Consider the following 15,594-nt stretch of genomic DNA (forward strand, 5'->3'; position numbering starts at 1 on the left):
TGAGATTATGTTACGACTTTTATCTCTCTGTCTGTGGTGACTATGTGCAATGGACTTCCACTGTAAACAATGGAGTTCCGAATATTTACGTTACTCTAAACTTCATAGAATTTACAGTGCAGAAGGAGGCCATTCGGCCCATCGAGCCTGCACCGGCTCTTGGAAAGAGCACCTTACCCAAGGTCAACATCTCCACCCCATCCCCAGAACCCAGTAACCCCACCCAACAGTAAGGGCAATTTTGGACACTAAGGGCAATTTATCATGGCCAATCCACCTAACCTGCACATCTTCGGACTGTGGGAGGAAACCGGAGCGCCCGGAGGAAACCCACGCACACACGGGGAGGATGTGCAGACTCCGCACAGACAGTGACCCAATCCGGAATCGAACCTGGGACCCTGGAGCTGTGAAGCAATTGTGCTATCCACAATGCTACCGTGCTGCCCACTGATTTTGCATGGGCAAGTGAATGATCCCTATGGGGGAGCCGGGTCGGGGGCGGGGGGGGGGGGGGGGGGCGTTGACGGGAATGGCAAGTGAGACAACAACTATGTCACCCATGACGTTATTGAATGGAGGATCAGGCTCGAAGGACTATCTCTGCTCCAAGTGGTATGTTGCTCTCTTTCGCTCTCTATCGAGATCATGCTCATCCTATCCATGCTGAGTTTGCTAATTCACCTTTTGGATGTTCCTCGGTTAATTCAGAAGACGGGTTGCCCTGTCAATATACTATCCACGTGCAGAAATATAACGCATAATATTCACATATCGTGTTTATTCTGCTGCATTTCCAAACCAACAATGCTTTCCTAAAGGGATGATGCAACAAAATCAAATCTCGTCACAACTTTCTTTTACCTGGTGTTGTGATATCGATATAATTGCTTGTTGTGTTAAATGTCACGTCACCAGGTCCTCTGTTGATTGCTGTACACTGATAACGCCCTTTGTGATGGATTTGAAATGAATGAATGTTCAGCTGACTTCCATCTGTGCTGAAGTTATAATATTCGCTGATATTTGCCACCTGCTGGTGGTTCAGGTACCAACGAAAATGGGGAGAAGTGCCAACCTTCAACTGACACTGCAGAACTAGATGTTCTCCCACTGAAACCTCGGATTTATTGACGTTAGAAGCGAGAAAAGCACCTGCAACCGGAACTGGAAATTAACAAATAAGGTGGATATGTTAGCTAACGAATTCACCGACACAAGAGAAACGGGAAACATGGATATGTTAGCTAACGAATTCACCGACACAAGAGAAACGGGAAACACTTTTTGGTTGATAACTTCGATTCAATCGTGAAAACTCATCAAATGAATGCAGAAATCTGCAATTGACATCCAGAGATCCAGGTGAATGATCTGTGGATGTGTTTTCAATTTCTCAGATCGCGGTTGGTAGAATTTTAATTCAATTAACAAATCTGGAATTAATAGTAAGTTTTGGCAAAAGTGACTATGAATCCATTGTAGATTCTTCTTAAAAATAGTATTCACTAATATTGTTTAAATATTTAAAACGGAAATCCTTTTAGTTTCTAACCCCTGTGAAACTCAAGATCTTTCGAGATGTGAAGAGATGCAGACACAGGAAACAGAAACAGGGTAACTTGGGGCCTTCTCCGCCATTCATTATGGACATGGCTGATTATCACGTTCAACACTCTGATCCCGCCTTCTCCATATGCTTTTATCCCTTTCGCCCCAAGAGCTATATCTAATTCCTTCGTAAATCACACAACGTTTTGGCCTTACCTACTTTCTGTGGGAGTGAATTCCACAGATTCGCCACTCACTGTGTGAAGAAATTTCTCCTCACCTCAGTCCTATAAGGTTTACCCCTTATCCTCAAACTATGAACCCCTAGTTCTGGACTTCCCCCTCCCCGCCGCCGCCTCGGGCAGATTGTTTCTGAATCTACTCTGTCTAATCCTGATAACATTTGCTGAGTTTCTACGAGATCACCTCCTAACCTTCTAAACGTGTTTTGCAGCTGACATACTTTAACTTTAGTTGTCAACTAATTGTCTTCTAGCATGGCCGGAAAGGCCACTTACATGGAGATTAATTGTAGATGGGGAGTTCATGCTGATTTTGCCAGCGAGGCCTTCATGAGTTGGTCAGAGCAGTGCCAGGCTATTGGGTGGCACATTGGTTAGCACTGCTAACTCCCAACTCCAGAGATTCGTGTTAAATTATGGCTTCTTATTACTGTGTGATTTGAACACCCTCCCCGTGCCTCCCTGGGCTGCCTCCGGGTGCTCCGGTTTCATCCCACAGTCCAAGGATGTGCAGGGTAGGTGGATTGGGCATGTTGAATTGCCCCTGAATGTCCAAAAGTTTGGGTAGAGTTACTGAGTTACGGGGATAGACTGCAGGCACGGTTTTATGTAGGGTTCTCTTTTCAAGGGCAGGCGCAGATTGGATGCACTTAAATAATTCTGATTCTATGATTACACGGCCGTCCAGGTGATTTAGTGACATGCTACATTCAGCTACCTGTGGAGTGGTATGACGATGTACATGGCACCTCTTTTGGACAGAGAACTCACAAAGGTAAGCCAACGTCTATGCAACTGGATACCATGGGTGATGTTGCAATTTTGCAGAAGACGGACAGGCCTAGCTTGCCTGGCTTTTTAGACCGAGATCCAGTTAATTAATAATATCGAGCAAACTCACCTGTCACGGCAATTTCAACGGATTCGCTGTATAGAGCAGGTTGCGATGCCTGGTTTGATACGCTGCAACTATAATGTCCTGCTGCATATTTTCTGACATTTGCAATTTCGTAAATCATTTTGGTATGGTTGGATGTCTTCCTGTAGATGTTTTTACTTGAATTATCATAGATGAAGTATGTAATCGGGGTAGAACCGGTAGACACGGAGCAGATTAACGACATTGTCGCCCCTGCCAGGATCTCAGTTCCAGGGTGTGTTTCCAGATCCGGTTTTGAGACTGGAATCGCTGGAATGAAAACAATTTGCTGCAACATTATTTTGGCAGCAAGTCTGCTGTATTCAAATGGCACGCAACACTCACATCATATTTGTGTTTGTCAAATTGGAACTCCGTTCGAGTCTGTCCCCATGGCGCAGGAGATAGAACTCTTAAATTGTCTGACCAGAATGTTTCTAAACTAATCTCGCTTACCCCACCGACCTTGGCCGGCATCATATTCTGTAATCTTGTCAAAGGGCTAAACTAAGAGTGACAAGTTATCAGAATAAACTTGGAAAATCGAATGTTATACGTGGCAGTTGGTCTGATTCACTGTGACTGAAGGAGAGGGAGATGGAAATGTAAACTCACTGGCACAGTCCAAAAGAGGAGGAGGCACAGGCGGAGCTCGCGGGGTGGGCACCTATGCTTGAATGTTGAGGCAAATTCAGATAATAGTGAGCAGACATTATGGGCTCAATGAATTCATTAACATTTACATGGCGTGCAGTAACGGGGAACTTTCTGATGAGGGTAATAGGCATAAAGTTTGTTACCTCGGGTTCTGCATAAATGCTGTCTAACCTGATCAACCTTTTTTCCATCAAGTTTATTTTTCTGTTTAGTCCAGGTTTCCAATACCCTCTGCCTTTAATAGCTATTATGAGATATGTTTGTGGCTCATATGGTATATTGCTTCCAGCTATGAGCATCAGGCTACTAAAATCATGTAATGTACAGTACCCAAGGAGGCCATTCGGCCCACAGTTCTGCACCGGCCCTTGGAAAGAGCATCTTATTTAAGAAATGTACATTGTATTCGTCTATTCCCCCCCCCCCCCCCACACTGTGCATGCGAAATGACGTCAGTGATCAGTTACTCCACATATATGGTAGAGAAGCTCGGTTTGATTTCCACCGAGCAAGTGAGATTTAACGCAGTTATTATGAAGGTGTGAAAGGTTAGACGGTGTTTGGATAGTGCAGAATACGGTGAAGGGTCAAATCAGTAGATGGCACAAGGACCAAGTCCGAATTGAGCCAACTTCTGAAAGAAACACTGGTTGATGTGAGAAATTTCTCTTCGGTAAAATGTGTGGTAATCATGTTGTTCTTTGCTCGATTATATTTTTTTCTTATTTGCGAGTAACAGATCCTGAGAGAGGAAGAATATCGTCTAATCCAGTATTTGTTGTGCATCCTGTTTGTCGGACAGATGTGTTGCAACTCCTGTTGCTGCTCCAGAGAGTTGGAGTCACTCGGTCCGTCAAATGCGTGGAACATTTATCTCCAGAGGAACAGGCAGGGTTCACAAAGCCCCATTCCATCCACAGAGGGCCTTGAAAACTAGATCGCGTTTCGGTTTTCTATCGTTTCTTTTTGCGAACATGAACGTTGGGTTTCCAAATTATTTCTGTAATTCACACGGTGAAAATTGATCTCATCATGACTGCACTAGTCATGTAAAAATCGATAACTATGGGGAATAAAATAAGCACTAATTTTACGTCAGTCATTGCTTACGGCAGTGTGTTACATACTTCCCCAATCTGGGAGGAGGTGGGTAAGAGGTGGGATCTCCAGCCCTGTAATTCAGATATCCTGGTAATGCGCGATGGACGCGGGTATAATTCCAAGCCATGAGAGATTGGAAATATCATTGAGCCAAAAATCTTTAATTAAAGGTAAACATCGTCCATCTGGTACACATTTATTTTAGCGAAGGGAATCTGTTGTCTTCACTTGGTTTGGCCCACATGCGACTCCAGATCAATAGCAATGTGGTGACGTTTCACTGCCCTCTGAATAGTCTATCAATCCAATTCGTTCCATGTCAATATGTGTTGGACAATGCATTGTCGAATAGGAGAAAAAAGAAACACGAGTGGATCACGTTATTGTGACGTGTTTTTGGAAGAAGTAGTTAGTTTTTCCCGTTGTGCTAACTGTACCAAAGAATAAGGAGGACATTAGTATAGGTTACTGCGCTGGACGGACAGCCATGATAATCAATGGAGGGGCATTCTCAACAGACCAAATGGCCTACTTTCGCTGACATGTTCTTAGTTTCTATGTCTCTCCAGATTCGGTTTGTTATAATCAGATTTAATTAAGTGCCAATGATTTAAATATCAGTTACAGTCACACAACATTTCTTACCCCAGGATAAGTCTGGTGACATTCTCGGTGATATTCTGAACAGTATCTAAAAGTTCCACTTACGTTTGACAAAAACGGGAGCCTCATTACTCAGTTTCTTACGCGCACTTTTGGATGTTGTTACTTCACATCGATATAACCCCGAATCACCCAGCAAAGCAGGTCCTGTTTGATAATAATCCTTCACTGAGGGTACATCCAGAGGTTTCTCATTTTTGAAAAATGTATACAACAGGGAGCGAGAGACCTGGAATTGTTCAGCCAAACAGGTAAGATGTAACTGTTGACCAACAAATACTTCGATTTCCGGCTCAACTTTCAATATCGGTGTGGAACACAGGTCTAAGAAGAAACGACACATAAAGATATGACATTTTAGAGCCATACCCTCCATAGTGGAACTAATTATACACGTGCTTTGACAAGCTATTATGTGAAAATGCAGACCAAAACGTTCCAATTCTGAGTTTGTGTTACGCTTATGACCCGGTGCTGGCGGGTTTTAATTCATCCGACTTTTTGGCGTTGAACGCTTATTAAAAAAAACAAAGAACACAGAATAATACAGCACAGGAACCCTCCAACCTGCACCGGTTTGCCACCTTCCTTGGCCAAAACCCTCATCACTTCCTCGAGCCGTATACCTCTATACACATCTTATCCATGTATTTGTCGAGGTACATTTTGAACGCCGTTAATGTATCAGATTCCACAACCTCCCTTGGCACCGTGTTCAAGTTACTTATCACACTCGGTGTAAAAAACCCTGCCCCTCACATCACATCTATTCTTTGCCCCACAGACCTTAAACATATGACCCGTGGTGACTGAACCCCTCCACCCTGGGAAAGAGTGCCTGCCCATCCAGTCTATCCATGCCTCTCACAATCTTGAAGACCTCCATCAGGTCACCCCTCAACCTCTGTCCTTCTAATGAAAACAGTGCGAGTCTATTCGTCCTCTTATCACACCTATCAACCGCCAGACCAGGCAACATCCTGGTAAACCTTCCCATCACCCTCTCCAAAGCCTTTACATCCTTCTGGAGCGTGGCAACCAGAACTGTGCGCAATATTACAAGTACGGACTCACAAAGGTGGTCTACAACTGTCGCATGATTTGCCAGTTTTTATTCTCGCTGCCCAGTCCAATGAAGGGAATAATTTCAGATGTTTTATTGAATACCTTGCCCACATGTGTTGCCATTTTCAAACATCTGTGGACCTGTATGCCCAGATCTCTCGGACTTTCTATATGCTGAAGTGTTTTGTCATTTACTGTATATTTCCCCTCTATTTTCGACCTACCAAAATGAATTGCCTCACATTGGTCCAGATTAAACTCCATTACCATTTTCTCCCTAAGTACCAACCTATATATGTTCAGCTGTATCTTCTGGGAATCCTCAACACTTATCTGTCACTCCACAAACCTTGGTCTGGTCCGCGAACTTACGAAGCAGACCAGCTACATTTTCCTCCAAATCATTTATGTACCCTACAAACAATAGAGGCCCCAGCACAGACCCCTGTGGAACACATTTAATCCAGAAAAAAACACCCTTCCACTGCTATCCTCTGCCTCTGTGACTGAGCCAGTTCTGTATCCATCTTGCCACCTCACCTTTGATCACCTGTGGCTTCCCTTTTGTACAGTCTGCCATGAGGCACCTTGTCAAAGACTTTACTTAATTCCATGTAAACAACATCCACCGCCGTCGCCTCATCGATCATCTTTGTCACCTCCTCAAACAACTCAATCAAGAACCATGTTGCCCATCGCTAATGTGTCAATTTGTTTCCAAATGGGTATCAATCCTGTCCCTGAGAATTATCTCCAATAATTTACCTAACTACTGGTGCGATTCACCCGACTGTATTTTCCTGGATTATCCCTGCTACCTTTGTTTAACAGCCATACAACATTAGCTAATCTCCATTCCTCGGGATCTCACCTTTAGCCAAAGTGGATCCAAAGATGTCTGTGAAGGCCTCAGCAATTTCCTCCCTTGCTTCCCTCAGTATTTTGGCGTAAAAACCATCCGGTCCAGGAGACTTATCTACTTTAATGTATTTTTAAAATCCCAATATCTCCACATTTCTGATGTCAACATGATCTAGACTATCCACACACCATACCCAAAAGTCATCTTCCACAAAGTCCTTTGCTTTGTTGAACACGGATGCAAAGTACACATTTATTACCTTCTCCATTTCCTCTGGCTCAACACAGATTCCTCCCACTGTTCTTGTGGCTCAATCCTTTCTCTGGCCGCGCTCTTACTTTTTACATATGAACAAAAGGTTTTGGGTTTGGACTGACCCCAGCCTTCAAGATGGTACAAACACCCCTTTTTTTTGGACGAGGTTCAAAATAACCCCCCTTATCCAAGGCTCTCTAAACTTCCCATACATATCTTTCATTCTTTCCAGAACGTGGCGTTGCTGAATCCTAATAAACTGTTGCTTGACAGGCACACGCATGTCCGATTTACCCCCCAATAGATGCATCAAGTCCAAATTCTTTAATTCCTGTCTAATGTTATCCTAATTTGCCTTTCCACAGTGTTTAACCTTAAGGCGAGGGTTATCCGTATCTCTATCCAAAAGTACACTAAAACGTATGTAATTGTGGTCAATACGTACAATATGTTTCCCTACTGAAACCTCAACCACCTGTCCAGGCTCATTCTCCAACACCAGCTCCAGTACTGCCTCTTCCCCAGTTCCACTATCCATATATTGCATTAAAAAGTTTTCTTGGATACACCTCACAAACACTTCCTGGATACACCTGACAAACTCTGCCCCATCCAAGCCCCGAGCACGAAGTGAGTTTCAATCAATATAGGGGAAGTTAATATCCCCGACCACAGCAACCCTATTACTTTTGCACCTATCAAAAAGCTATCTATCTACTCCTCTATCTCTCGCTTTCAGTTGAGGGTCCTGTAATAAACCCCCTATATTATGATTGCCTTTTCCTGTTCCTAAGCTCGAACCAGATTGCCTCGTTGTATGAGGTTTCAGGGTTGTCCTCCCGCAGTACGGCTATAATATTCTCCTGAATCAGTACTGCTGCTCCACCACCCCTTCTACACCCCCTCGATCTCTCCTGCAGCATTTATACCTCCAACGCTCAGCTGCCAACCCTGCCCTTCCGGAATTAGCAATTTGGTTTGAAGATAATCATGAAAATAACCTTTACGTGTTGATTTTGTTAGGTAGAAAGGCTGCCATAATCCAAAGATAATCTGATTCAAGGGGTTTTAGGCCATGAAACGGAAGGAGGTCGGTTCAGCCGTTGCGTTGAGAGCGGAGATTGCAGTCAACAATGTGATTGGAATATATTACACAGCTATAGCTCAGTCAATAAAGAAATTTAGCGAAAGATGTTCCATTAACAGATCGCTGAGATTAAATAGAGCTGTCTCTATTTCAGAATATCCTCGATGTCTGTATGTATCCAATTCTGACGAGACGCTGAGATATTGTTGTGAATTCCTCTTTTGAACTGTTTCAACATTAGACTGAATTATGCCACCCCCTCTTTAAAACGATAACTGATTTTACACCCCTTTCAGACATTTCTACAAAACGATACTAATTGTGTATAACGCGGGAGTATCAGTTCTCAACTACCTCGGACTGCATTGAAGACCATGCGTTATTTTGACTGCCAGTAAAACTAAGTCAAGTCGCCATAGTCCAGGTGGCCATAGGTTACCTTCACGTTTCAGGGAGGAGAGCGGATTGATGATGATTTAAACGGAGGATCACCACAACTCAGGCGAGGGGCAAGGTTGGAAATACGGTTCTTGATGAAAAACCTCAGCCTGGACATGAACCCTCGTGGTTAGCTTTACTCTGCTTCACAAACTAGCTGTCCAGCCAACTGGAGTTAAAATGTAACAGCAGGTGCGAGGTTGCATCCCTTCATCATGCAAGTGAGTGAATCAGTGCGCAGGCAATTTTCATGGCGCAGGTGTACTCTGCCAGCCTTAATGCTTGTTGCATTGCACTTTCGGAGGCTAGGACCACAACACAACCGTGTTGTGCCGAGAAGCAATATTTAGAAACACGCTCGGCCTGGCTTGATAATGTGAAATTGTCACGGAGAAAATAAAATCAAGTATCTGTTCAAGTTCCTATTCTTTAGGGTATTCAAGAATTCTCAGAAGTATTTGGGTTTGCTGGATGTCCCGAGTGAAGCTTCCTGGAGATATTCTGTTTATTTTGGTCAAAGATTGAGTTAATGTTTCGGGAGACAAAGCAGCACAAGATGTTGAAGTTAAAACCAAGCTGGATTTTGCAGGACAGAATAACACATGTAGCTTGTGAGCAGAGTTTTGGGAAGGAAAGTGAATCAAGAACAAAGAACAAAGAAATGTACAGCACAGGAACAGGCCCTTCGGCCCTCCAAGCCCGCGCCAACCATGCTGCCCGACTAAACTACAATCCTTCCTGGGTCCGTATCCCTCTATTCCCATCCTATTCATGTATTTGTCAAGATGCCCCTTAAATGTCACTATCGTCCCTGCTTCCACCACCTCCTCTGGTAGCGAGTTCCAGGCACCCACTACCCTCTGCGTAAAAAACTTGCTTCGTACATCTACTCTAAACCTTGCCCCTCTCACCTTAAACCTATGCCCCCTAGTAATTGACCCCTCGACCCTGGGAAAAGTCTCTGACTATCCACTCTGTCTATGCCCCTCATAATTTTGTATACCTCTATCAGGTCTCCCCTCAACCCCCTTCGTTCCAGTGAGAATAAACCGAGTTTATTCAACCGCTCCTCATAGCTAATGCCCTCCATACCAGGCAACATTCTGGTAAATCTCTTCTTCACCCTCTCCAAACCCTCCACATCCTTCTGGTAGTGTGGCGACCAGAATTGAACACTATACTCCAAGTGTGGCCTAACTAAGATTCTATACAGCTGCAACATGACTTGCCAATTCTTATACTCAATGCCCCGGCCAATGAAGGCAAGCATGCCGTAGGCCTTCTTGACTACCTTCTCCACCTGTGTTGCCCCTTTCAATGACCTGTGGACCTGTACACCTAGATCTCGCTGACTTTCAATACTCTGGAGGGTTCTACCATTCACTGTATATTCCCTACCTGCATTAGACCTTCCAAAATGCATAACCTCACATTTGTCCGGATTAAACTCCATCTGCCATCTCTCCGCCCAAGTCTCCAAACAATCTAAATCCTGCTGTATCCTCTGACAGTCCTCATCGCTATCTGCAATTCCACCAACCTTTGTGTCGTCTGCAAACTTACTAATCAGACCAGTTACAGAATCGTGATGGGTTTTTGACTTGGAGAACCTGGAAGGACACTACCCTCACGCGATCGCTCCAATTGAATTCAACGGTAGATTGCTGATATTATGCTCAATTGTGTTTTGCGGAAATGTTCATCTTAAAATTATAAACGTCACTCAACGACCTCGGAAGAGAATTTCAAAAATATCGTATGTATATTCTGTTTAACTGTATCCATAAATTCCAAAACATTCGCAAGGAAAACCAATGACTAACCTGTCACAGAGATGTTCACTGTCTTGGAGACCCACTTTCTATACTTTGCATTCAGTTCACACCGATAAGATGCTGCATCCGACATTTTAGCACTTTCTATGCTGATCCGCTTTTCAACGGATTCTCGAATCAAATCATTGTGTTGATACCATTGGAAGGGAGATATTCCAAAAGGACTGAGTGGAAACAGCAGACATTCCAGGAAAATAGTATCACCTAAAAGCGGGTATTGTGGCTTTACCTCCAGAGTTAACGTTGGATCAGCAGCTGGAAAACATGTTGGGAACTTCGCAGGTAAATATAAATGGAAATTGGGAAAATACACTTGTCAAATATTTAAGAATTGTATCTTGAATATGCAACTCAACATCCAAGGTGACAGGCATCATCTCCTTCGTTACCAATGGTACAATCTGGAAACCAGTCGCAACATTAATTGCCCCATTAGTTTATGTGGAGATTCCAGATTGTATTTGGCCTTCAACATTCCAATGGAGATGTTGATATCCAATAAGCTATTTTACAAACCGATTAGCAACCCACTCCCTCTTTAAAAAACCTTCCCCTGCCTAGGCGTGAAATAACGAAGTCTAAAAATCTAGCTGATCGAAGCCAAACACCGACTGGGTTGTACCATAAACAGGCAATTCGTGTTCCCGGCGTTCTGCTCTTTGGTCCACAAAATTCTTGCTAATTCGCTGATATTAGAGAAATGACCCGTGACGGAGCGTCTGCCAATTTCCTGATTTCAATCCAGGGCAGTCACATCCCCAAGACTGCCACCAATTCGGTTTCTGAGGTGTTAACGGGTTCCACCTCGAAATAAATGATGATACTGCCTATGGGGCAGTTCTTCGGTAACTTACATTTAAATATCGCTGTTTTAAAAATGTTTATGGCGTACTTACAGTAATTCCCTTCCATTATGTCTGTTGTTTCTGAGACAACATGTGCCTTTTATGCATGGTCTTTATTCATCCCAAGCCGACAAAAAAAGCTTCTCATTTATCCACATAAGTGGAGAAGTCGAAAGTGTATATTTTGGACTACTACTGGAAAATTAAATGTTAAATACGAATCGCCACCCTCAGGTTCAGTTACTATTCTACCTAGTATATTAATTAGTTGTTCAATTTTCTTTTTTTCCAAATTTGACTCAAGTTCCCTCCCAGCCACTCGGGTCACAGTGTTACTGCGTCGTCACGTCTCAGTTTATCTGCGACACAATTTGAAATCATAAAGAGACACAAGTACCACTAACCCTCCCAGACTGCGGATTTCTCCCATTCGTCTCCGCTCTCCACATGAAGGGCTTACCTGCCTTACTTTGCTACTTACCAATCAACTCTCTCCCTTCTAGTAACTTGAAGCAGGGCAAGGCCACTCACTGGAAATTTGATTGTCACAAACCTAGGGATGTAAAGCACCTCCTCCCACCCAGCCTCGCATTCCCACCTAGCTTCAAATTCCCAACTCACTCCTCCTCGTTTCTCACTCTGGTTCTGTCCTCTATCTCACAGGAAGTGCTCACTGGTGAGCTTCAAATCTCCTTCTTAAAAAGGCTTAAGACGACTAACACCTGGTAACTTTCCTATAAAACAATTGCAATCAGCAGCACTTGCCTCCAAATTAGGCTTGAGGTGATTGGCAGTCAACTGCCACTCAGTTATGTACGGACGGACAGCTCCTTATTAAACTTTACTGCACAAATGTTGTATTAGGATGGACTACTGAAATTGCAAAAGGAGCAGTCTTACCAATTCAATTCAATTCCCACCTAGCTTGAAAGTTACAGCTTCCAAACTCACACTTGGATTTGTCTCACCCTGCCTCAATTCCAATGAAATAAAGAGACTGTAAAGCAGGCGTCCGATTGGACATACGCAGATTATTTTAACGTGTACTCAAAGTGAGGTTATTTTTATTACAGTACACACAATGGCACGATAATACGGGCGGCACGGGAGCACTGTTGTTAGTACTGTTGCTGCACAGCTCCAGGGTCCCATGTTTGTTTCCCGGCTTGGGTCACTGTCTCTGCGCCGTGTCTGCACGTTCTCCCCGTGTCTGCGTGGGTTTCCTCCGGCTGCTCCGGTTTCCTCCCACAGTCCAAATGATGTGCAGTTTAGGTGGATTGGCCTTGATAAATTGCCCCTAGTGTCTAAACAAGTGTAGGTGGGTTTACGGGGATAGAATGGAGGAGTGGGCTTGGGTGGGGTGCTCTTTTCAAGGGCCGGTGGAGACTCAATGGGCCGAATGGCCTCCTTCTGCACTGTAAATGCTATGTTTCTATGAATACACCTGCAATCAGGTCGCAGCTTACTGCATTGCTTATACACAGCTGATTATATTATCAGCCATTATCCTACATTTAGGTAACTGTTGGACTCCCCCTCCCACCCGCGAACCATGCTAGTTCATTTTACAAATGAATCCACATCTGACTATGCAGACGATCCTGTATTTTCAAACGGAAGTGTCAATTGCATATTTCAACTGCAAATGGACCTCAAAGGCATACCATTGCATATTTTTGAAGCGGTCCATTGAAAATAAAACATGTTCGGAGGTCAAAAGACATATGAATCTAAAATGTAGCCGCAATAAAAGCATTAATGATTCCTCTCATTTATTTGATATAATGCACAACGCACACTCCATGCAGCCTAATCTGATCTGCTATGTAAGCTGTGTTAAAATCAATGAGAATTACACCCTCTCACGACGAAGGCATGTTTGTTGGTTTTGTCTTTCCGATTAATTGAAAACTATGAGAATGGTGGGCAACTGTCTGCTGGTTGGTTTGCTAAATCTGTGAACAATTGAACTCTCAAAGTTGTTAATAATTTAAGGTAAATGTAATTTGTGGGTTTGTACGTTCTGCCCCTGGGGAACAGCGGGTCTCTGCCTATTTGGCAGAGGGTATAGAGTTCAGTACATCTCTGACCTGTCGCCAATTGTCAACTTCATCTGAGTATTTAAAAACAAAATAGAGTACCCAATTCATTTTTACAATTAAGGGGCAATTTAGCGTGGCCGATGCACCTACCCTGCACATCTTTGGGTTGTGGGGGCGATACCCAAGCAGACACGGGGAGAATGTGCAAACTCCATACGGACAGTGACCCAGGGCCGGGATCGAACCTGGGACCTCGGCGCCGAGGCGGCAGTGCTAACCACTGCGCCAACGTGCTGCCCCTACTTCATCCGAGTATGATGTGTGTTCGATATTACATTTGAATGTTGGATGTCTTTGAAAACGATAGTTTTCTTGACCGAGAATAAGGTTTTATCATAACGTCCAGAGTTAACATACCAACAGTGACAACGTTCAGAGGTTCACTCCTTCGATATTTTGCCCACCATCCAACTCTGCAGCTGTATGATCCTCCAGTGCGAGGGTCTGCAGTTCCTGAGAATGTGAAACTATTATTTCCAAATGATTGGTTATCTTTGTACCAGGAGTATTTCGTATATCTGTTATTGTAGAGGCACTGCATTTCGAAATAGAACCCTTCTTTTATAATTTGATCACTGGGAACAATAATCACCACCTTTGGGACTTCTGCTGTTTGAAAGACAATGACAGATACAAATGATTAGAAATATTGAACCGATGGTTTTCACTCTCCATTGTAGTTAATGTCATGGATCATTTTACACGGTGAAAGTACAAGTGCTACTTGTGAAGTATTTAATAATCATCATTTCAAATTAGGAGACGATAGAAAACAATAAGAACGGTCACAGCATTCACTTCGTGCCGGGACCTTTCAAAATACTTGGTCTGGGGCATTTATTACTGGGCAGGTATGTTACATGAATAACGGCTATCTTGGAAGCAATATGGGAGCTGGATGCTTCAAGCTGGCAGTTCCTGAAATCCAATGCACCCTCGTTCCCCGGCCGTCAATGTCCACATGATGTATTAACAGATGAAGTCACATTGCCATTATTGAATCAGGGGGATCAGAGGCAGCAGGAATTCTCTTCGTGTTCCAGAATATCTAAACTGAGATCCTGCTACCCTGACGCTTCTGATCCAGAATCGCATGGAAGCGGCAGGCAGTCTATTTGGAGACGTGTTCATTTGAAAATGCCTCAGCAGACCTGGGTCTGGAAATAGAGAGTTCCATGCAAGAGTTTTATGGTCCTCGACATTACTTCAGCCGAATGTTGCCTCAACATAAGCGCTATCAGTGGAGATCGCAGTCAAGATAAACAGTTCACTCTCCAGTGCCTAACTTTATGAATTGATAAGAATAACCGTATATTCGGTCCAGTGGAAACTTCAAAAACAAAAGTTCAATTGATGTGGACGTCAACATTGTTGCCAATCATAAAATCGCCTTTTCACTGAGTTCCTCGCTTGGCCATTTCAGGGCCAGTGAACCAACTTGCTGTGGGTCTGCTTGTTACATATAGGCTAAAGGAGGCAAGGGTGCTAATTTAAGCCATGTCAGCTCAACCAACTGGCTTAGAATCCCAGCATTATGGAAAGGTTACTGCACAGGATGAAGCCATTGGACCCAGCTTACCATGCCAGCCACAGGACATCATGGTGTCCTTTCTAATCCCACCTTACTGCAGCTAGTCCACAGCCCAGTAGCTTGGCGCACTGAAGGTGCAGATGCATGTGATTTTGGAACAGCTCAGGGTCTCGGCCTCTATCACCGAGTCGAGCAGGGAATTCCAGACCCCCACGACGCACTGAACAAATTTATTTCTTCCTCACGTCCCCTCTGAACCTTCTGCCTATCTTGCATCTCTGTCCCTGGGTTCTAGAATTCTCCACTAAGAGGTAAAAAATCCAATCCACCCTATCTCTTCCCCTCATAATTATGTACACCTCAAGTGATTCACCCCTCAGCCTCATTTGTAGCCAGAATAGTAACCCCAACCTTTCCAATCTCTCTTGATGCATTATTAAC

At 43.8% G+C, this 15,594-nt stretch overlaps 1 protein-coding gene across 1 annotated transcript in view; it reads right to left on the bottom strand.

Moving 5' to 3' along the window:
• LOC140406126 (Fc receptor-like protein 2) overlaps positions 1–15,594 on the bottom strand; it is a 45,718-nt gene that overhangs the window by 17,862 nt on the left and 12,262 nt on the right. The window contains exons 5-9 of the mRNA XM_072494275.1: positions 13,980–14,231; positions 10,664–10,930; positions 5,179–5,457; positions 2,695–2,982; positions 865–1,167 (exon numbers count right to left, since the gene is read on the bottom strand). Coding sequence (XP_072350376.1) covers positions 865–1,167; positions 2,695–2,982; positions 5,179–5,457; positions 10,664–10,930; positions 13,980–14,231 — 1,389 coding nt within the window. The remainder of the gene's footprint in view (positions 1–864; positions 1,168–2,694; positions 2,983–5,178; positions 5,458–10,663; positions 10,931–13,979; positions 14,232–15,594) is intronic.

Source organism: Scyliorhinus torazame, unplaced genomic scaffold (genome assembly GCF_047496885.1).
Source record: "Scyliorhinus torazame isolate Kashiwa2021f unplaced genomic scaffold, sScyTor2.1 scaffold_272, whole genome shotgun sequence".
NCBI lineage: Eukaryota > Metazoa > Chordata > Chondrichthyes > Carcharhiniformes > Scyliorhinidae > Scyliorhinus > Scyliorhinus torazame.